General features: G+C 35.7%; 1 protein-coding gene across 1 annotated transcript in view; it reads left to right on the top strand.

Moving 5' to 3' along the window:
- The window catches only part of LOC100733450 (vomeronasal type-2 receptor 116-like), a 55,432-nt gene extending 33,574 nt beyond the window's left edge, over positions 1-21,858 (top strand). The window contains exon 7 of the mRNA XM_013148762.2: positions 21,377-21,858. Coding sequence (XP_013004216.2) covers positions 21,377-21,858 — 482 coding nt within the window. The remainder of the gene's footprint in view (positions 1-21,376) is intronic.
- Positions 21,859-23,094: the final 1,236 nt, after the last annotated feature.

Below are 23,094 nucleotides of genomic sequence, written 5' to 3'. Positions count from 1 at the left end.
GCATTTCTACCTTGATATTTAGATCTTTGATCTTTTTTTTATCTATGTTCATTATGAAGCTTGATCTGTAGTTGTCTTTTATGGGGGGATCTTTTTGGTGTTGATATTAGGATAAGACTTTCTCTCAGGAAGGAAATTGAAAGTCTTCTTCTCTTTGAATTTACTGAATTGTTTGAGGAGTTGTGGCATTTGGTCTCCTCTAAACTTCTTTTTTTGTTTTTTAGAGACAGGGTCTCACTATGCAGTTGAGGCTGGCCTTGAGCTCACTTTGTAGCCCAACCTGGTCTCGAATTTGCAATGATCCTCCTGCCTCAGCCTCCTGAGTGCTGGGATTATGGGTGTGAGCCACCACGCCTGGCTTAAATTTCTTGTAGATTTCAGCAATAAACCCATCAGGACCAGAGCATTTATTTGTTAGTAAGTTTAATATTACAGTTTTGCTTTCAATGACTGATACTGGTTTATTTAGAATTTTTACATCTTCCTGATCCAGCTGTGGTAGTTCATACAAATCTGACCGTTAATTCTGGGGTAAAATCCAAAGCTCCTCTTTAGTTTGATCTATAAGTCTCTTACTTCAGACTGAGTTTTGACATCCAGATGTGTATCCCTCTATTTCTGCCAACTAGCTGTGATTTAGATGATTTTCTTTAAACAACTCCTGCTGTGCCATGCTCCTGCCGTGTTTAATCACTCCCTGTTTTATCTTTCATACTTCTCCTTAACTAACATTTCCTGTAGTTTGTGAGTTGCTCGTAAACACTGAAATAATTTGCTGAGTTAGAGGAAAGAATGTTTTCATAAGAAAAGTTTCCCAAATAACTTTAGAAATGACATAATTTTCAATTATGGTATTATTGTTTTTGAGATTTCTTGTTCTGATCTACATCAAATGTATTACTTTCTTAAAAAAATTGTGTTTGAATTTCTTAAGCATTACTGTGATATTTTTCATATTCTTCACTTTTTGGTTTCATTTACTGTTGTTTATTTTGTAAAACTATTTCAAATTCAGAACAGCAGCATTTCAGTAATTAAACATTCAGGATAGTGGTCAGGTATATATACTATATAAAATAAAATGCATTTCTAAGAGTACTTTTTTATTCAATTCACAAAATTGGATAAGTATTACATTCAATTACAAATGCTTGTGGGTTTCCATTTCAAACTATTTGTATAAGAAACAAATTGTTGACAATTATTTTTCATGAACCAGAATCATAAATGAATTGATATTGCTGGATGCACAGCTTTCTGTATGTATATATGTCCACAAAAGATTGAAATAAAAGTCTTGTATCCAATTCTATGTTCAATTCTATGTCCATAGTCCAATTCTATGAAGAACACATATGAAAATTAACTATAAGGTACATCATGAGTCTTGATATTGCTTAAAGCATCCATAAAGCTATTACGCAGGTTGAAAAAATCAAAATATATCCCAACTACAAAATCAAATTAGAAAATGTCCAGTACAAAGGTGTTTCTATGAGGTTATTATTCAACATCAATTCAGATTTTTCCAAACTCATACTTGTGGTATGTAAAAGTTTTCAGCTTTAGAATTATATGCCATTTCTATAAGGTATTATATACCTTACCCTTATATTACCTGACTTTTAAGTATATAGAATCTTTTATTCAGTCTTTTGGATGATACACAATAATGAATTGCCCATTTTGGCCACTTATACTAATCCTAAACAAGAAATATGCTACCCTACTTCATTTTGTTATAAGGATGGACGAGTGAATTTCTTAGCCCTGGGACAAAACATCAAAAATAGAGGAAATTGGTATTGTGGCCCAGAATTCCAGTCCATACTTAGTAGACAAAAGACATAAATGGTCTTGAAAAAGCTAAGGAAAAAAGCAGCTGTTCATCCCATGGGAGCAAAGGAGAGGAGAGAGACAGAGACAGAGACAGAGACAGAGACAGAGACAGGATCCCAGAAGTGAGATGCGTTCTTACAAATCTCATTCACTGAGAACTGCCTCTTCTGAACAGACCCTGTCCTACCAGCATACTCAACTATGGATTCATCATTGGATTAACTCTCTGATGTCTACAATACTCATATAATGTAATGATGTTTTGTATGCATGAAAATTTTGGTATATATTTTGGGAAAAACAAGACCAAATGCTAATGCTCTTCCCTCTGAAAATGTCTCTATTTTTCTCAACAATTATAGACACATTCCATAAACCAAATACTTATAATTCAACAGCTTTGTGGCACAACTGTGACTCATAATGTGTGTTACTTCCCTTACTGATGTGTGACTTCTGGGACAGCAATTATAACATGGATAAGCTGCTGTCATACTGTGCTCTATATATGACAAACACCAGAGACACACTGCTGTCTCAAGTCAATCTGTCTGAGCACCCACCTTCTGTGAAAACCTGTGCCTAGTCCTGAAAAATAAATATATGTCGGATCTCCATCTCCAGTGTAATCAAAATGAGGCTTCCAAAAATTTGGTTTTTTTTTTTTTTTTTTGTCTTTTTCCTTTTTATCGGTACCGGGGATCGAACTCACGGCTGCCTGCTTGCAAGGCAGGCGCTTATGCCGCTGAGCTAAATCTCCAGCCCCGCTTCCAAAAATTTGAATAGCTGTTGTTTAATAATACTATATAGAGGGACTGAGTTGTAACTCAGCAGCTCAAAGCCTGTATGGTAATTGAGTTTGATTTCAAGTAACAAAGTAATAATAATAATAATAATAATGCTACAATTTAAGTTTTATGGTGAAGATGATACTTGGAGATTGTTGGCGTGGGTGAAAGGTGTTCTCATGAAAAAACAATGTGTTCAATAGGTTGAAATAAACAAATCAAAATAGCTGTGGAGAGTTTTGAGTGCCTGTAAACCAAGTACTCAATAATCTGAGACAGGCTGGGAAAAACTAACAAGATTTTTCTTAAAATAACAGCAACCATAAAAAAAGACATGGAGAGACAGCTCAAGATTAGGACACCTCTTGGTTCAATACTCAACAACATCAAAAGAAAAATAAAACATCAAAAAATAAAAAGTGAATTTGTAGGTATGAATGGTGCAAAGGGCAGAAAAGATGTCATTCAAGGCATTATAGGATTGAGTTGCTGACATAAGTTTACACTTGACAGAAGAAACAATTTTGTCACCATTGTGATCAACAGGAATTTTTATTTTCATTTCCTGGATGGATGGGGTGAATACAAATTGAACATGGAGAATATCTCCTTAAGAGACACTCTTTTTTCAGAAGTAATAAAGAATTTCAAAGAAAATTATTAACACTAAGAAATTACTAGTTGATAAATTACATATTGTCCTCTTAGAAATAGTTGTTGAAATTACAAAATCAAAGTATATCAAGTGGACAGACACTCCAATATTGACGGTGAAACCATTCTGTTCAATGACTCAACAAAAATTTAGCAATAAGTCATCCTTCTCAAACACTTATGCATACATACAGGTATTTCATTTAGAGTATTTTCTTTTCCTTTCATTTTTATAATATCTATTTTGTATTTTGGATCTTGTTACTGTATAAATTTTTATTATTTTTTACACTAGTTAGACAATGTGATATTTACAAATGTGATTCTTATTCATTTCATTTATGAGAATAGCCTCAAGTTGCCTCCATTTACCCATAAAGGCCACAAGATCATCCTTTTTTATAGTTGAGTAATATGCTCGTGTATAAAAATATCAATTTTTTATCCACTCTACAGTTGTCGGGCATTTTGTTTGTTTCCCAGATTTAGCTATTACAATTTGTGCTGCTATAAACATGGGTGCATGTATATCACTGTGGTATGTTCTTTACAATTTTGCGGGAAAATACCCAGGAGAGGAGTTCAATGTAAATTTTATTAGTTTGTTGAGGAGTCTCCACACTGATTTCCATAGTAGGTGCACAAGTCTACACTCCCACCAAAAGTGGAAAAATGTTCCTTTTCCCCCACAGTCTTGCCAACATTTACTATCAGTTGATTTCTTGGTTGCAGGCATTCTTTCTGGAGTGAAATAAAATCTCAGTGCTGTTTTAAATTGAAATTCTCAAATGATCAGTGATGGTGAACATTTATTCATTTATTTATATGTCATTTGTGTATCTTCATTTGAAAAATGTGTGTCCAACTCAGATGCCCATTTTTGGAAAGAGTTTTGAATTTGAGGGCTTGATGTTTTTCATTCCTTTATATATTTTGGATACAAGTCCTTTGCCTGAGGAATTGTCCAAAATTGTTTGACATTCTGTGGATTTTCTTTTCTCTTTGCTGGTGATTTCTTTTGAAGTGAAAAACATTTTAATAAGATGAGATCCCTATTGCTGATTCTTTGAAGTATCTCCTCTGCAATTTTTCATGTTGTTCATGAATTCCTTCCTATGACTATGTATCCAAGTTTTCTGTTGTCTTCCAATAGACTTAGTGTTTCTGTTTTAATATTTAGATTTTTGATTCATTTTGACTTTACTTTAGTGTATGGTGACAGGCCTGGGTCTAGTTTCAGTTTTCGACATGTGGAAAGACAATTTTTCAAACACCACTTATTGAGAGCCTGTCCTACTTCTAGTTAACATAGTTAAACCCTTTGTCAAATATAAGGTGGCTGAGTGCCTAAGACACACTCTTACCAGTGTCATTGGTGATCTCATCCTCTGGAAAAGGGGTGCCATCAAAACAGCAGGCAATGGGGCTGGGGAATTAGCTCAGCGGCATAAGTACCTGCCTTGCAAGCAGGTGGTCGTGACTTTGATCCCCAGCACAGATAAAAAAAATAAAACAAAAAAACAACAGGCAAGCTTTCCTTGCTGAAAGGTTTTCCTAAATTCAGGGTATCAACTCTCACTGTATACATAACAGGTATCCGAGGAAAAAAATACACATCAGGGGACTGGGGGTTTAGCTCAGCGGCATAAGCGCCTGCCTTGAAAGCAGGCAGTCGTGAGTTCGATCCCCGGTACTGATAAAAAGGAAAAAGACAAAAAAAAAAAAATACACATCAGTTAGATTTAGAAAAATATTGCATACATATATAAATAAATTTATCCATATACATGTGTAAATTCTATGTTTATCAATATAAAATTTATATTTACAAAATATAATTAAATATTTTACATTTGCAATTAATTAGAAAGAAAAATTGAGAAAAATGAAAAATGAAAATTTGTGATTTTAGTTGCCACAGTTCCATTTCTATTAACTAAATTTGAGTTACAATATCTGAAAAAATACTTTGGCTATTTGTTGCTAAAGAAGTGCATTGTTGTTCTCTGAAACAGATGTCTGTAAATTCCCAGTTGATCATATTAGATAGACAATTGTGAACCACATGGACCATATTGGGTAAGCGTTCCAAATTTGACCTTAAGTTTAAGTCTTCTAGAAAATTCGAAAAGTTAAGAATGTCATAGTCTGTACCCAAATTCTTTCTGTCATCCAAATTCACATGATCTTCAGCAGGACTGGTAAATTTGATGTTCTTCAGAAAGGGTTGGAGCTAAAAGTAACATCATCTTCTGATGAATGAGGCTTCTTGATTGAGACATGAATGAATAAAGAAATGCTCTCAATTATGTTGATCTTTATTTCATAATGAAATTTTACACTGATATTTAATGAAGTAGGATAAATGAAATCTTATGTAGAATAAAATATCATATTTTTCCTAAAAATTTCAATCACTCTCTGAAGAAAAACTTTTATTTAAATTTATTTAAATGAAGCTTTCATGGGGATTAGAAAAAGTTTGTATCAGATACTTTATTAATATTGTCTCTCAATGATCCCACAGTATATACTTGACAGATGAAGTTGTAACTAGAAATACAGATGACATCATAAACTGAGAAATTTAGGATGATACACTCAGTAGAGATTTACAAACAATTTAAATTCAAAATTGACAAGATCCTCCATTGTCATTTTAGAAGATTATGGACAATATTCAGAGTTTATAATAAATATATTTTTCTAGGCATGTACTGTGATACTTTAGACATAGAGACTGATCTTCCTTCTTAATAACAAGTTGGTGTGTAATCACATATACTTTTGTATAAAGTGTTCTAATTTCTATAGTGAAGCACAAATTCAATAACTTAAACTGTTCTTTGAATTCCATAACAGAAAAGGTGATTTAACTGCCAGGGAGAAAACACAATCATGTTCTTGTTTCCCATCAATGTCTTTTATGCTTGTTGAAGAAGCATCTTGTGGAGGGTGTGGGCCACATCACACATAGCACTGTATGTATTGTGGCTCCAATCAGTAATGGCTGGGTCAAAATGATTCACAAGTAGCCACACCAGTGAAGCATTGGGTGGGCAGTCCTTCAGCAAACTCAGAATCCAGGAGTGATCAGTGGAAATTTTCCAACCAAACTCTCATGAGATAAATGTTTTCTGGGTATTTGGAAGGCTTGAACTCTTGAACAAAGGTTTTGAAACTAGAAACATTCTCACATTTGAGAAAATGAGAGTTCCATGTAATGAATTAAGTATGAAAATTTTCCCAGTCACTTCATTGTGCCATTGTGAGTTTGTGACTCAAAATTTGCCTGTTATTAAGTAATTCTTTAGATTATACTTTACATCATTTAGGAAATCATCGTGACAGTAAATGATTACTACATTTATTCATTATGTTTTGTTGGTCAAGATAATGTGTTGCTTTGGAAGTACCATCTATGACATAATTAAAGTTGACACCATATTCACAAATATTAGGGACACTTTGCTCCTTTTTGTCTCCCCTGTCACATCTGAGAGAAACTGACGACCTTTCTGAGTTTGACCAGTCGCGCTCTGGTCCATCTGAAATGAAGCATTAACGGACACATAGCAAGAGCCAGATATGTGTCTTTAGGGGTTACCTGATAGAGACAAGGAAACTGTCCATTGTCCTTTGGAATAGGATTAGATGAACCAAATATAAGCTAAAAGGAAAGCAAATTGGAAGTAATATAAAGAAAAGTGCACATAAACTGCACTTCATAGTTGGAGAATAGTAAGTAATAGCAGAAAGGGGTAGAAGGAAGTACCATTCATCAACACTTTCTAATTATCTCACTTTACAAAGGTTTTCTGAAAACAACTCATCAGAGATAAAATTTTAGGAAATATTTCAATTTTCTTCTATTTTATTTGCTGTACACAAAGAAATTATGAGTAAACCATCAGGTCTGTGTACTTTCGTATTAAAATGAAACACTTGTAAAGATTTGTTTTAACAAGGACAACTCTGTTTAGACACTCATAATGTCACCAACGGAGACCTGATTTCATCTTCCCCATCTCACTCATCCTCACCTTTGGAAACCTGTAGAGCTCCAGAAAGCTTCCAACTTAAGCAGAAGTTGCCCAAGATGTTCATATCTGCATTGCTACACACTTGCTATCTTTCGTAAAGGAGCAATTAGGGATTTCAAAAATGAGGGAACTCTCCAGCATCCTCCAGTGACTAAAAAGGAAATGATGAAACTCATGTCCCAGAGATATATTAGGTAAAAAGTGAAGTTTCTTGTTTATCTCCTCAATGGCAAATAGTAATTCTCGAATATTCTGGTAGTTGTTAGCCTTATGCCTGTATGGAGATCATGGAGAATTTTATGATAAAGAGTTCATCTACCATTAAGTTACCATCCAGTATATTATGAACTCAATGTTGATGTTCACCCCTCATCTTCATGTTAGGGGAACTGAGACACAAATGGAACATCATTACTTTTGTTTTGGGGAGGCAGTTAGGTTGAGAAGAGAACTTGAGATTGAACTTCCCCTGACAAAGTTCAATGTCTCAGAAGATTACAGAACAATTCCTTCACCATCCTGTTGTGTTAGTACATATTGGCCAGATGGTCACTAATGAACTCGAAGGTTTGTGTCATTTTTTTGAAACACAATTGCTAATGTCAAAAATTCGTGTTTTCACTACTCAATAGGAAAAAAAAACTACTTGGTTATATTTTTACACCACAAGCAGAGTTCAGGGAATATACTAAGATTAGACACCTAGGAAATTAATTCCATCTTTAGAAAACCTGACATCCATGCAATTTTAGATTTTGTAGTTAAACAATAAATAATACACATTTCATATTATAACAATGATATACATGAAAATGGAAACACCTGCAAATTAGGAAAATGATGGTAAATGGAACATCTATGACATATGCAGAAATACATCTGTAGGATTATTATGAGACAGCAGATGTTTCACATTGAGTTACCTAAGATTCTGCCTCATCAAATTTATGTACCTGCATTTCTGAGCAAGATCAAGGCAGGGGAACTCAAAATTTCAGATGTCAATCATTCTACAGGCTAGTGATAAAAACAGCACAATATTGACAAAACCATATTTGAAGATCATTGGAACAAAAGGAAAGATGAGATAACAACCAAAGGCACATTAAGCTATGCTATCTTTGACAAGATACTAAAGCCTTTCACTGGATAATAGATAGCATTATTAAGTGGTTCTGGAAAAATTTATTGTACTTATAACTATATTTCTTGCTTGAACTTACACCTATACTTCTCAACATGTACTAAATTATAATTAAATTGGATCAAAGATCTCAATATCACAAGAAGACCAATCTCCAGGAAAACAAAATAGATAAAACACTTGAATACATAAGTTTGGGAAAAAATTCCTGAAACACTAGTTGTACAAGGAATATCACCAAGAAAGAACAAATGAGATCACAGGAAATTATAAAGCTTTGCACACTAACATACACCACCAATAGAGTGAGGAGACAATCTACACATGAACATTTTTTCTAGCTTCTCTTCAGACCACTAATATAAAGAGCATGTAAAGACCTCCAAAAATAAATCCTCCAATTGGATGAATTCAATAAAAAAGGGCAATTGAAATGAATAGAAAATTCTCAAATGGTAAAACACAAATAGCCAATAAATACATTTAAAAATCTTTCAACCTCACTGGCCACTTGAGAAATGAAAGTTTCAACAACACTGAGATTCCATCATACTTCAGAAAAAAATGGCTACCAACAAGAAAGGAAACAACAACATGTTCTCACAAACTGGGGTTAAAAGGAGACTTCATTGTTGGTGGGACTTTAACCTAATGTAACTACTATGGTGGTAAGTATAGAAATTCTTCAAATAACTAAAGTAAAAATTACATTTGACTGAGCTATTCCCCTTCTGACTATCTTCCAAAAGAAATAAGACATATCCATATTTGTAGTCACATAATTCTTAATTACTAAATATTGGAAAGGGCACATATGTCCATCGATAAAAGAATGGATAAGAAAAATATGGTATAGATACAGTACTCCTTCAGTACTCCTCTACTGTAAAGGATAAACACTTGTAAGAAAATGTATATATCTTGAGACCATAAAATTATTTGAAGTAAATTAGGCATATAAATCTAAATATCACATGATTTACTTTATGCAGAAAACTCAATAAATGAAGTGCAAAATAAAAGATAAATGGGGCTGGGGATTTAGCTCAGCGGCATAAGCACCTGCCTTGCAAGCAGGCAGTCGTGAGTTCGATCCCCGGTATCAGAAAAAAGAAAAAGAAAAGATAAATGGGTAAAAGAGAGAAATAAAGCTATTGCACTGCAGCTAAACAGCATATATAAAGTATATGTTGTTTTCATTGAGTATAGTTGTGTTATGTGTTTTCTATGCTTTTGTCTTACTAGCCTGTTTGTGAAAGATCATATACAATAATTAAGTTCATATTGACCTAAAAGAAAAACAAATATGATGCTCAAAAAGTAAAAAGTTGGGGGCATGGAGAAGGAAAATTAATGGGGGTGTGTTGTTATGTAGATGTACCAATTCCCCACAATAAATGTAATCAGTATATGCATGAACTAACAAAACTGAAGTAAATTAAGTTAAAAATGAAAAAATAAACCACTTTAATGTTGACTTAAAATTAAAAATTCACAAGTGACTGACATTAAAAAATTGAAGGTGAAAATTTCCAAACATTGCTATTTTGCCTTAACAGAGTGGAAAGAGAATGCCTAACATATACTGAGTCTGAACATATTTACAGATCCATTACTTCTACATTAACAGAATAGAAATTTGACTGTAATTTTAGATCGGGATCAGAAGGGGATGATTGAAAGTTGAAACCAGTTGGGAAAGTGTAACACTCACCATGTCTCAGTCTCAAATTAAACATAAAAATAAAAATAAAAATTAAGATTAGTGTTCTAGTCAGCACGAAGAGCTGGGTTTCTATTTCCACTACAGAAAAAAGTATACTCATTGCAATTTCTTAATAAAAAGTGAATATATGAAACACAAACTGAGTTTTATTAAAAATTAACATGAGATTTCTGTAAATAGTCAAAAGAATATTTTAAACAAAGAATTATCCCAACTCTGTCATTATAAAAATTCATAATTTTAAAAATATCACATTGCTATAAGAAGAAAATCAATATGCTTATTCAAATACAAATAATATTTGATGATATCAGGCTTATTCAAATACAAATAATATTTGATGATATCAGGCAATTTAATATCAGCATTATTATTTTTATGTAAATAAAGCAAAGTCTCTGTCCACATTCACTCATATAGAGCAAGATGAGAAGTGCCAGATATTTTAATCTGCTTGATTTGGTTATTGGTAATGTAAATGTATATTCACACATAGCACTACATCCCATAAAAAATACAGTTAGTACTTGATAATAAGAAATTAAAACAAAGCAGAAATCCTTTTAATTAAAAATTTAAATCTCACTTAACAAAAACATCAATGAATCACAGTGACAGTGGTTGCAGGGCAGATGTACAAGCTCTCCCTTCTCCCAGGGATGCATTGCACAGGAGACTACAGCAGCCTCTTCCTGTAGATCCTGTGTTCAGACAACTAGTAGAAGCCTTCCAATTAATGGAGTGTTTTCTTCTCTATGAAGGCTGGAACTTCTTTTGTATTATATTCCTGTGTATATTATTATATTCCTTTTTCTTTTCTGGCTAGAGAAAACAAGCCCCAATTAAGAACTTGATTGTTGTGGCCAATGGAATTAAAAATGTAAGTTGTTTTCTCCAGGGGAGATTTGGATAATGTTCACTTCTCCCAGAATCAGTGAGCACTGCCCTTCAGGAAATCTTTCCCAATCTCCACATCTGCATGGTTTTTGTTGTTGTGTTGGTGTGGCTGTGGTGGAGACTGTGGCCTTTTGGGGAGGCTTGGTCTTTTAGATATTTGAACTAAACATACAGCTGACACAAGTCTCTCCTGAACTGGCAGAAAAACATTTAACCCTCAGTATTTGAATACTTTTCATTTTACTTTTTTCCTTTTTTTAAAAAAAAAGTAAAATTAATTCTTTATTTATAGTATATTTTGTGGATGAATATTACTAAGAATCTGTGTATCAAAATCACTTTGAATAAAATAGGAACCAATGCGATATTTCTGTTCTATCAATCAGAATTATTTAGCATTATTCTGGAATTTTGAAACCATATAATAAATAAATATTCAGTAAAATAGCAAGAAAAAAGAAATTGCTTGGAAAACCACACATTATTATTTCATAAAGGAGAAAACTGTTCACCTTGCAAATACATGAAACATTTATATAAACCAAGGCCATAGTCAAAATATGTGTGATCCAAACAAAACACAAATACATGAGAATTGTCAAAATTTTCAATATAAGATTACTAACTTAGCAGATTTTGGTGAAAATGCAAATGGCATAACAACAATTAACACATATCATGGTGCTATAATGAAATAGGGAGAAGAAGAGGAACTAGTGAGAGAGGGGGAAAGGAAAGAAGGGAAATGAAAAAGAGAATGAGGGAAATTTGGAAACAAAGCTTTTGTAAGAGGGGAAGAGGAGTGGAAGGGAGGGCAGGGAAACTGTTAAACATTGAATCAAAATATATCATGTACAGGAAAAAGTACCCCATGATGGATTTGATCATTATAAGTACCTAAAATGTATTTATAAAATTAATTTTAAAATGTTATTATAGAATATTTATTAAAAGCATAATATTATAGTAGGGACTTTAAAGCACCTAACAGAATATTTCACATATGTTAACACTCCCCAAAGTTTTGTTGAATTTGCCACTACTATAATTGGAATAAAAAGAAAGGAGTTTATTTTATGGCAAAACCAAGAATGAAATGGTAATTTTAAACAACAGAAATTTTAATATAAGGCTTTAAATAAAATAAAATGAGTTACATGGACAAATAGATGTGAAATAATGCAAAAAATAGTGATAGAAGAGAAATGAGTCATGTGGAAATTGGTATTTATTCACGTATATACATGTGTACTCCTTATATCACAGAGCTCAAATTTAAAGACACAGTTGAATACTATATTATTTTATTCCTATGGAAAACAATTTTGAAAATTAAATTATTAAATGTGAAATAAATTTAAGAGGCACTAAATAATTTTTACATTATCATACACTTATTTATAAAATTATATATTGGAATTCTTGGTAAAAAGGAGTGAAACATGAGAAACTTTTACTACCTAGAATTTTTTGTTTTTTTTACCTTAAATATGATAGAGTGTATGCAAAATATTCATAGTGAGCCCAGTTAATTGTGTTAAAAATATAGTACATGGTTAGCCAACCCATGCTTTACAAATCATGAAAAAGTTTTTGGGATTAGTAGAAATAACTAAAGTAAGATATGTAAGATATGTAAATTACACAGTACAAGCCATCAAATAAAATATTCTTAAGAAAAAGCATGAAATATACTCACTCCAGCTATTAAAAATAATGCAAATATATGTCAACATTACATTATGTGGAATCAAGTTAGGACCCTTGATTGAGGTAATGATTAAGGAAATAATATTGCCCTGCCTCCTTAATTGAAATGTCCATTATTATGCTTCCAGATGCTTCTTTGATACTAAAAAAGGAGTATTTCAAATATGGATAGATTTGAGCCATGACAATTTCATTCTCAGAATTAGTGGTAAGGTAGGTAAGAACAACAACAACAAAAAAGACTCTGTGTGAAAACCCAGGACACTGTCAGTGAAAAGTGCGCAGGAATAAAAATATCAGCAGATATCTGGATATGGTAATGAATATTAAATGAAGCTGGATATGGTGGCACACACCTGTAATCCCAGTACTTGGTAGGCTGAGGCAGGAGGATCATGGTCAGTTCCTGACCATCCTGGGCTGCAAAATGAGCTCAAGGCCAGCCCAAAATTCATAGCAAGACACTGTCTAAAAAAGAAAAAACGTATAAGGAAGATATAGACATCATCAATGGAATTATGAGAGAATATCACTTACCTTGATATTCTTGCTCCCAATTATAGGAACACTAGTGGCTTCAGCACATGATAAAATTCAATCAAATACTGTGTCAGTAGCACCCTCTTTGCACACAGGGGCATAGTGAACCTGCTAGAGTTCTCATGTGCTGTGCAAAACCCATTAATTTGTTATATACATTTGACTACAGAATTGATGTATTAGTCTGAAAACAGAAAATTCCCATGTGTGTAAAGAAGAAGAATCATTCTGGAGGGTGAAAAATCTCATAGATGAATTGTTTCTCATTCTTGCCCTGTTTTTATGTCCAGGAGTCAAGAAAGTCACAATGAATAAAGCCATGACATACACATGGACATAACTGAATATCTACAGAGGCTTATGAATATCAGTGGACACTGTGTAGGGATATAAGACATTTTAAGCATAATGAAAGAAAATTAGAAGGCCTAGCATTGTATACAGGCAATACTTTGTGGTAGCTGTTTGGCACTGAATTCAACATAAGGTCTCAGCTTCTGATTCTAAAGAACATCAGTCAGTGTCCTGTGCAGTGGCAGCTCAGTTTGGAGAAGTGACATAAATATTACAGTAAGATAGAGGGTGATATATGCATCTGCTTCCAATCCTGAAAAGAGGAGGCAAAGAAAAGAAGAATTTATCATATCTTAGTTTTTAAAAGTTTACAAGGAAATTCACAATAATTCATCAGCAGTACTTTATGTCTATGAGTGGGAAGGACAGGGTAGCATTAGAAAAAATGTGGATGCAACCACCCCCAGATGTTTAGGCATTATCCTTCCTGATCACCAAAATGAAAATAAATACATGGAAAAGACACTTACAGCATTGCAAATTAGTCCTTCTGAGGCTTTAGATGAAAGACATCAGGGTAATATATATAAATAAAAGGAAGAAAAATCCTCCAATCACCACATTTCCATCCTGTACACACTAGTGCTCCTACCAAATAGGCAGGCTTTGTTTTCAAAATTACAAACCAGAATGGAATGCTGCAGGAGAAAAAAAGTATGATCAACAGGAACATCTTAGGCAATGTCTATAAAAGTTTGTTGGAGTAAAAAGGAACTTGTTCTATCAGCCATGTAAGCACATACATCACGTGTGTATATGTGCTTGTGCTATGGTTTTAGATTGAGGAAGATATTCTTATACCCTGAGTCTTTTCAGCAAAGGCTCTCAGAGGATCCAGGAGGAACTTGCCACCATCTTCCTACTGGGTTCTGCATTTGAGTTCTGTTGTTCAGGTGAAAAATTCAAGTTGGAAATTATATGTGCATATCATACTTTCACATGTGGGCACCATGACTCTTTCAAGTACACTGATAGTGAGATTCCAAGGGTCAATTTCTTCTGTGCAGATTTGCTCCCCGGCCTCTGTCCATAAGCCATATGGAATGTTACAAACGGACTGCACTGAAGGTTCAATTCTGGGTGATCACCGAAGTGGTCTGATATGGTTTAGGCTCAGCTGACTAAATTTGTGTATTTTACAATCTAGAGTAAAAACAAGACACACTCTTGTACACCTAGTTTTGTTTCCTCCACTGATTACTTTCTGTGTAGCCCATATTCCTTTGCATAATATTACTTGTGCTGAACTCACATCCAACTATTTTTCTTTTTCATGGGATGCAAGTAATTTCACTGAATGTGGTAAACCATATCCCTTACTCAAGATCATTACAGTAAAAGTTACTTGAAATTTTACTTTCTTTTAATATAGTTTTTCAGTACATTAAATGTGTTTTTAAATTTTATTTAAAGAGCAAAAAGCAAAACAGCAAAAAGTAATAATAATACAGAATTTAAAAAAATAGCACAAAGAAATCACTAGTTAATAAATTACATACTATCATGTTAGAAATAGTGATTCCAGTTACAAAATTAAAGCTTGCAAAATGCACATTCAAACAGTGAGGCTGCAAATAGTTCTGTTCAACAATCCCCCAAAATCGTAGTTTTATGTGTCATCTAAATTACATACTTAAGCATACATGCAGTTATATACTTTAGAGAACTTTCTTTTCCTCTCTTTTTTACAATAGCAATTACACATTTGAGGTTTTATTACTCTTACTGTTATTACATTTTACACTACAGACACAATGTGATATTTATAAATATGATTCTTATTTATTTCACTTATCAGGATAGTCTCAAGTTGCCTCCATTTGTCAATGGAGGCCTCAAGATAATCATTTTTATAGCTGAGTAATATTCCATTGCATAAAAATACCACATCATTTTCACCCACTCTGAGGTTGATGGGAATTTTGGTTGTTTTCAAGATTTAGCTATTACAAATTGTGCTGCTATGAACACAGGTGCACATATATCACTGTGACATGACTTTTTCAGGTTTTCCAGGAAAATACCAAGGAGGGGAATAGCTGGATTGGTGGAACTTCCAGTACTAGTCTTTCGAGAAATCTCTATTCTGATATCCGTAGCAGCTAGTCTACACTCCCATCAACAGTGGAGCAGTGTTCCTTTTCTCCTGAAGCTTCACAAACATTTGTTATCAGTTGTTTTCTTGATGGCCAGTATTCCTTCCAGAGTGAGATGAAGTCTCAATGCTCTTTTAATTTGCATTTCTCAAATGACCAGTGATGGTGAACATTTCCTCATGCATTTATTTGCTGTTTGTATATCTTAAGCAGAGAAATGTGTTCATCTAAGATGCCCATCTTTGGAAAGGGTGTTTGAATTTGGGGGGCTAGATGATTTTTCAATTCCTTATATGTTCTAGATATAAGTTCTTTGAAGGATTTCTGGCTATAATAATTTCCCATTCTGTGGGTTTTCTTTTCACTCTGCTGGTGATTTCTTTTGAAGTGCACAATCTTTCCAATAACGTGAGATTCCTGTTGTTGATTCTTTGAAGTGTTTTCCATGCAGTTTCTGTTTGGTTTATGAATTATCCACTTACCCACTTGTCTCCAAGCCTTATTACCTACATTGTCTTCCACTTGACTTAGTGTTTCTGTTTTAATATTTAGATCTTTGATCAATTTAGACTTTAGTTTTGTGCGTGGTGATATGCATGCATCTAGTTTCAGTCTACAGCATGTGGAAAGCCAATTTTTATAACACCATTCATTAAAGAGACTATCCTTCTTCCAGTGAACATGTTTAGCCCCTTCATCAAATATCAGGTGGCTGAGTGTCTAGTTGTGCTTGCATCTTCTAATGTGTTCCCTTGGTCCTCAGGTCATTTTATTTCAGAGTACCATGCTGATTTTAGCACTGTGGCTTTGTAGTATAGTTTCAAGTCAGGAATTGAGATGCCTCTTGAGCTGCCTTGACTTTGTTGCCCAGAATTGTTTTGCTATTCTGGGTTTGTTCTGTTTCCAAATAAATTTTGGGAATGTTTTCTCTAGACTTGTGAGGTATGTTAATGGTATTTTGATTTGGATTGCATTAAATCTGCATAACAGTTTTGGGAGTATGGCCATTTTCAACATGTTGGTTCTTCCTACCATGATAAAGGAACTTTCTTTCATTTTCTAATATCCTCTTCAATCTCTTTGTTTTGTGTAGCATAATTTTCAGCATATAGGTTCTTCACAGTCTTAGGTTGATTTCTCAGTATTTCATTTATTAGATGCTATTGTGAAGGGCCACGTTTCCATAATTTCCTTCTCAGAAAGTTTTTTGTTTGTGTATGAAAGAGTTTTAAGTGTGATAAAATAGAGAGAATGTAAAGTGAAAATAGCCTTTACTCCAAGGACTTGGAGAGAACTGCATGACTGCCAGCTTTCTCTGTTGGAAGGTGGGTTATGAAATCTCTATATAACCTCTGACCAGGGATGGCACTTAGGGTAGACATTGATAGGTTGAGGAGCTGATTGGTGTTTTCTTCATGTACAGGAAGTGGAGTTTCAATTAAGGCTTAGGAAGAATCAAAAAGAGGTAGGTGGTACTGTTTTGGCCTTCTGCCACATTAGACCACTGCTATAAATTCTACTAAGGCAAAAACTTTTAATTCCTGTCTTTGTATTGTTAGGAAAAGGTTGGAGCCTCTCTCTTACAAATTCCTGCTGAAAGGGGTGCCATATTGGTGTTTAGGAAGGTTGACAGGATGATGATTGATGCCTATGTAGAAGCTGGTACCAGGTGTTTTAGCCAGGACAACTTCTTCATTGGTGAATGCCTGCATCTTAGACTGGAAAAACAAAGAGACCCAGTGTTTTGAGGAGACAGGTCACTATCATATTTAAAGACCCAGGTGAGGAAGAAGGAAAGATGTCTTTGATTTAAATATGCTGTTTCATCAGGGCCATGATGGGGTAGAATCATTATCACAGTGAACTAGAATTCTGAAAAATATGTGTGTGGTTAGTAAGAGTGAAGTTATGAGAGGTAATCATTTCCCCCATTTTAAAGGGTAAAAGTTAAGAGTGTAGGTAGGTAGGGCTTGTCTTTGGTCCAGGAATTGGGCTGGAAAGAATAAGAGGGATGGGGAGGGCTAGGGCTGTGTCACTATAAGGGAGGTAAGAGCCTAGGCCCACAAGGATCTCATGTTTCCTTAAACAGCTGAGGGTAGAGATAACTAAAATGATTGTCATGTAGAATAACATGAAGATGATTTTACACATGATGTGGGAGTCTTTAGGAAAGAATGTTAAGATTCCTGCTGTAAAGAGATAATTAATAGAAGGTAAGGAATTAAGAACCAAATTGGATAGCAAACCATGATTTAGCCTGAAAGTTGTGGCTGTGAGGACTTGGTGTAATGGAGATGAGTAGGTGATAGGATGGTTAGTTTTAGGGCTGCGAGGGCACCACTTGAGTGATTGGAATCAGGATTGCAGTCCAGCAACTGTGATGTCAGGGTTGTCAAGAAGACTAGGAAGGGGCTGTTCCACCTTGGTTGTAGTCCTGTTGAGTGATCTGAGAAATAAAGGCTGGACCGCTATCTGACTGAATATTCTGAGGTAGACCAACCTTTGGGATGATTTCCTGTAATAGGACTTTAGTAACTATCAGCAGTCTCCTTGGTTGTGGGAAAGGCTTTTATCCATCCTGAAAAAGTACAAGCAATGATGAGAAGATATTTGTGAGTTTTGTGGCATGGCATATGTGTAAAACCTATGTGCCAGTTCTGACCAAGGGTGAGTCCATGAAATTGATGAATAGGAAAGGAAGGTGGTGCTATATGTCCCTGAGGAGAGGTTCTAGCACAGAGATGACAGGTATGAGTTATCTGAAGAATGATAGCCTTTAGAGAAATATGTGTAACTCCTGGGGCTAAGAGTCTGTATATAGCCTGTGATCCTATAAGGAAACAGTTATGTAAGTCAGTGATGATGTTGACCTAGATATCTGACTTTTGGGGAAGTTATTTGGGGTTTAGCAGGAGAGACCATGTACCCAGAACTGGCAAGAAAATTAAGAAGACTAGCTGAATGCTGTATGGCTAATGTATGGGATAGAGAACATGAGAAGGTCACCTATGTATTGAAGGAGAGTGCTTGGTTTGAGATCAAGTTCTTCAAGGTCAACAGCAAGAATTAGGCTAAATAAGTGAGAACTATTCCTGAGCCCTTGGGGGAGCACTGTCCAAGTAAATTGTTAAGACTTGAGAGTGTCTGCATCACTCCATATAAATACAAAGAAATTCTGACAATCAGGGTGTAGGGGTATGGTATAAAAAAAGGCATCTTTAAGATCTATGGCTGTAAAGTGACTGGTGGAGGGAGGGATATGAGAGAGCATGGTATAATGGTTTGGCACCACTGGATGGATTGGGGTAACAGCACCTTTGATTACCCTAAGGTCCTGCACTAGGTGATAAGACTCATCAGACTTGAGTACAAGGAGAATGGACGTATTATAGGGTGAATGTGTAGGTTTAAGAAAACAATTGTCTAAAAGCCACTTAATTATTATGTTTATGTCCCTGTAAATGTTTGGGAGCTATGGGATATTGAGAAACACAAGGAAAAATTGAAGGATACCTGAGATGAATTAAAACAGGTATGACATGGATAGCACAGGTGGGATTGGAGGTATCTCAAACTATGGGATCAACCAGAGAAGAAGGGAGTCTGGGACCTGCATGGAATAGGCCTTGTCTGCAAAGGCTGCATAGGTTGGTCATCAACATCCACTATAGAGACTGAGGACTTAATATCGCAACCTGAAAACTCAGGAATAACACTATACATGGCCTCTATGTCCACTAGTACAGAGAATGTCTTACCTGAGACCTCCAGTGGTACTTCTGGCTCTCAGGATAGCTTAATGGAGGGCTGTGGGCTCCAAGCCCCATTAAACTTCAGCTTCAAGTCCAAATACATCAGTCAGTGATGAATCTGGTGGTGATGAGATCTCTTATGAGGGCAAGGAGTTAAATAATGGCTTACACACTCTCTGGTGGCTAGGACAGTAGCTCTTCCAAGGGCCCTTGAAATTGCAATAGGGGCAATGCCCCAGAATTCCAGGGTTGGGGAAGTCTCTTGCCCAATGTGCTTCTTTGTTGCACTTGATGCATGGTCCAGGAGGGGCTCACGCAGGTTCACCTTGTCTCAGTTTACCCGTCTCAGAGCTCCAAGTCTCACTGCTAAAAGATCAGATTGTTATTTTTCCTTCTGATTTTATCTCTGTTGTTGAAAACACAAAAAGCCATATTAAAAAGGTCTCCCTGTGGGGTTGAGGGCCAAGTTTAGGCTTTTATCTTGGGATCCGGCACACAGTGGAAGGTATCTGTGTCTCCACAGTCACAAGACATCTGGTTTTTACTTTGGGTGGGTGTACAGCTTTAAGTCTGAAGGAGATAAAGGCAAAGAGTCAATTAAATATGCAGGAGTCAAATAATAGAATCAACAGGGGATTTATGATTATAAATTTATCAATGGCTTCCAATAAGGAGGATAAGGGTAAGGTTCAGGGAATTTTAGAAACTGACATGTCATACATTCATCATACACACATTTAGGTTTTGTAATTATGCAAATACTTCTTATGCTGTTAAAATGTCTAATACCATCTGATTTTTGGAGGATGTCCTCTTTTATTAATTTTATCATTATTTAGGAGAGAGATAAGCTGTTGAGTCATTTAACACCAGTTTAGTATAGCTAATTATGGCCCCAATATGCATCATATAACCTTTTTTTTTTGGAAAAGATCTGGTGGATCACAGCAAAAGGAATCCAAATGGATTTATAATTATATCTTAATGTTAGTTGTTGAATATCCAAAAGATTGATAACAGTATAGAAGAGACAATAAACTTAATATAGAACATTAAATGGAACTATTATTTTGTATTAATCATGGGTGTTTTAACATTTGAGCACTGAAGAAATTTGTATACATCATATCAATTTTTGTTTAAAAATTATCATTTGACTGGTGACCTTGTGTTGGTCTGTCATGAATCTCCTGGCTGACCACACAACAAAAAGGCAGATGTATGGTTCTGAAAGTAAATGATTATCATCATAAACAATCCCAATTTTATATTTGAAGGCAGCAATATACCATCAAATCAGCAACAATGAATTATAAGTCATATAAACTTTAGTTGAGATGTTTCCTATAAGGCTATGGAGATTATTGAGGCCTCAAATTAATGAAGAAGAGCTGGTTAAAGTTACCAAGTGGCCACCTTCTGGTTCATCAATCAAAGTCCTCTCCAGTGTCTCCTTACCCCAAGTGATGTTTTTAACCAATTTTAGCATCATTTTGACCATCTGGCAACCAAGGTGGAAGCATGTTTTTTAAATCACATCATTTAATCAAATGTAAAAATGTAAAAGAGACAGAAAAAAAAACAGCTGCTTACGGAACAGGCAAATTGACAGACAACAGATATATAGACAAACAATTATAAAGTTAAAATGCACTCAAATATATTTGGCCAATTTGAACTATAATAAATAGACTAGTGTAATCCTTTTTGTAGATCAATTAATAGAGATCTCTTGAAATAATAGTATCAGAAAAGGGACCTAATTTCTGACTAATCTGAGATATCTCAGAAAGGAAAAAGTGGAACATGAATATTAGCTAATTCCCAAAACAGGAACAGAGACTGAGGCTGAGAAGTCTGTGGCCACCAAGCAGCCAACAATCTGGCAGGTGTGTGTGGGCAATTATCTGATAATTGCCTATAAAATGGCCACTAATCACCATGCAACAAAGAAATGCAGGCTGCTGGCAGGTTACCATGTGATCCACGGCAACCTAGATGCTGCCAGTAACACACTAAAGGGGTGCAAAATGGTGGCTGGCCATCATGTGACCCACAGTTGGATAGCTGCTAAACACATGAGGGGCCACAAGGGGGTGGCAGCTGACCCTGAGACTCGTTGCAAGAGGGCAGTACCCTGCCATGTGACAGAGGGCCGCAAGATCCTGGCTGAGCTCCATGACAGCTGCAGCAACATGGCTGCTGACAATCATCTGGCCTGCTGGAGGGCTGGAACACATGAGACAGGCATAGAAAATGGCAATGAAGAGACTAAGAACCCACAGAGGGAACAGACAGCTCAGCTGGGGGCTTGAGAAGTTGGAGACTGGGGAGAGACACTAAGGGAAGGCCACTGTGAGTGAGGAATGGGACCAGAGTGGAGCAGGGGGCAAAGAAACCTCCGGCTGAGAAAACTGCAGGATTTGGTGTGAGAGATACAGGAGAGGAGCCAAAAAGACAGGAGATGTATCATCTAAGGGGTCCGGTGGGGAGAAAGGGAGAGATCCTGATACAGCAGAGTGAGCCAGAAATATTTGGGCCATCACAGAAGACAGGGTGAGAGGATACACCCTTAAAATGAAAAGTGCCTAAAGATTAAGAGTTTCTGCCAACTTGCCACCACTGTGAAAAAAAAGCATAAATGAAAGGTCAGCTTTTTGGCTTTTATATCTTTCTAGATGCCAAGAGCGCCAATGTTACTAGCCAGGTACCACGGAGGTGTGTTTTTGGGGGGACAGTAAATGGCCCCCATTGCCGAAGTATAAGTGAGCTGAGAGAACAACTTCTCTCAGCTTTAGCTCCCTCCCAAAGAATGTGGAAGCTGTCCTTGGTCACACTTAACAAAAGAGATCATCACCTCTTTTGACAGTGTGATACAGAAAGTCCAAACACCCATTTTCTTTGACTGAGTCACCAAAGAGTGTGAGGTGGGGTCCCAGGGAACAAAAATATCAGTTTTGCCTCAAACCATATGGCCTAAGGAGTGTGAAAACTGGCATCCCTGTTCTGGGATGGCAGGATGGGTTTTCTGTTGCAAGCTTGCTAAAGAATGGAAACAGAAAACCCCAAAAGGCAGCTCATCTGCTTGGAGTGAGGAAGGTTGCTGTTGCATGCAGATTAGCAGTGGCAAGTAAACTGTCCTGGAGGAAGAAAGAGGTGGTTCTTACGCAGGGAGGCTCAAACTGGGAGGGATTCCCAGGAGTCACTCACTCTGCCATCTGAGTCATGGCAACATTATGAAAGAATTTTCAGCATGATAAAATAGAGAGGATATAAATTAAAAATAGCCTTTACTCCAGGGATGTGGAGAGAATTCCATGACTGCCATTGGCCTGGCCTTCTCTGCTGGGATGTAGGGTATGGAATCTATATATAACCTCTGATGAGGGGTGGTGCTTAATGCAGACATTGATGAGGCTCGAGTAGCTGACTGGTGTTCTCTTCATGTGCAAACAGAAGGGGAGCTACAATTAAGGCTGAGGAAGAAGCAGGACATTGTAGGCAGTCCTGCTTTGGCCTTCAGCCATGTTAGACCACTGCCATAATTTCTA

This window comes from Cavia porcellus, unplaced genomic scaffold (genome assembly GCF_034190915.1).
Source record: "Cavia porcellus strain 051 isolate PalLab524CR breed Dunkin Hartley unplaced genomic scaffold, mCavPor4.1 scaffold_133, whole genome shotgun sequence".
NCBI lineage: Eukaryota > Metazoa > Chordata > Mammalia > Rodentia > Caviidae > Cavia > Cavia porcellus.
Note: the sequence above shows the minus strand (reverse complement) of the source record. Positions and strands in the feature narration are given on the sequence as shown.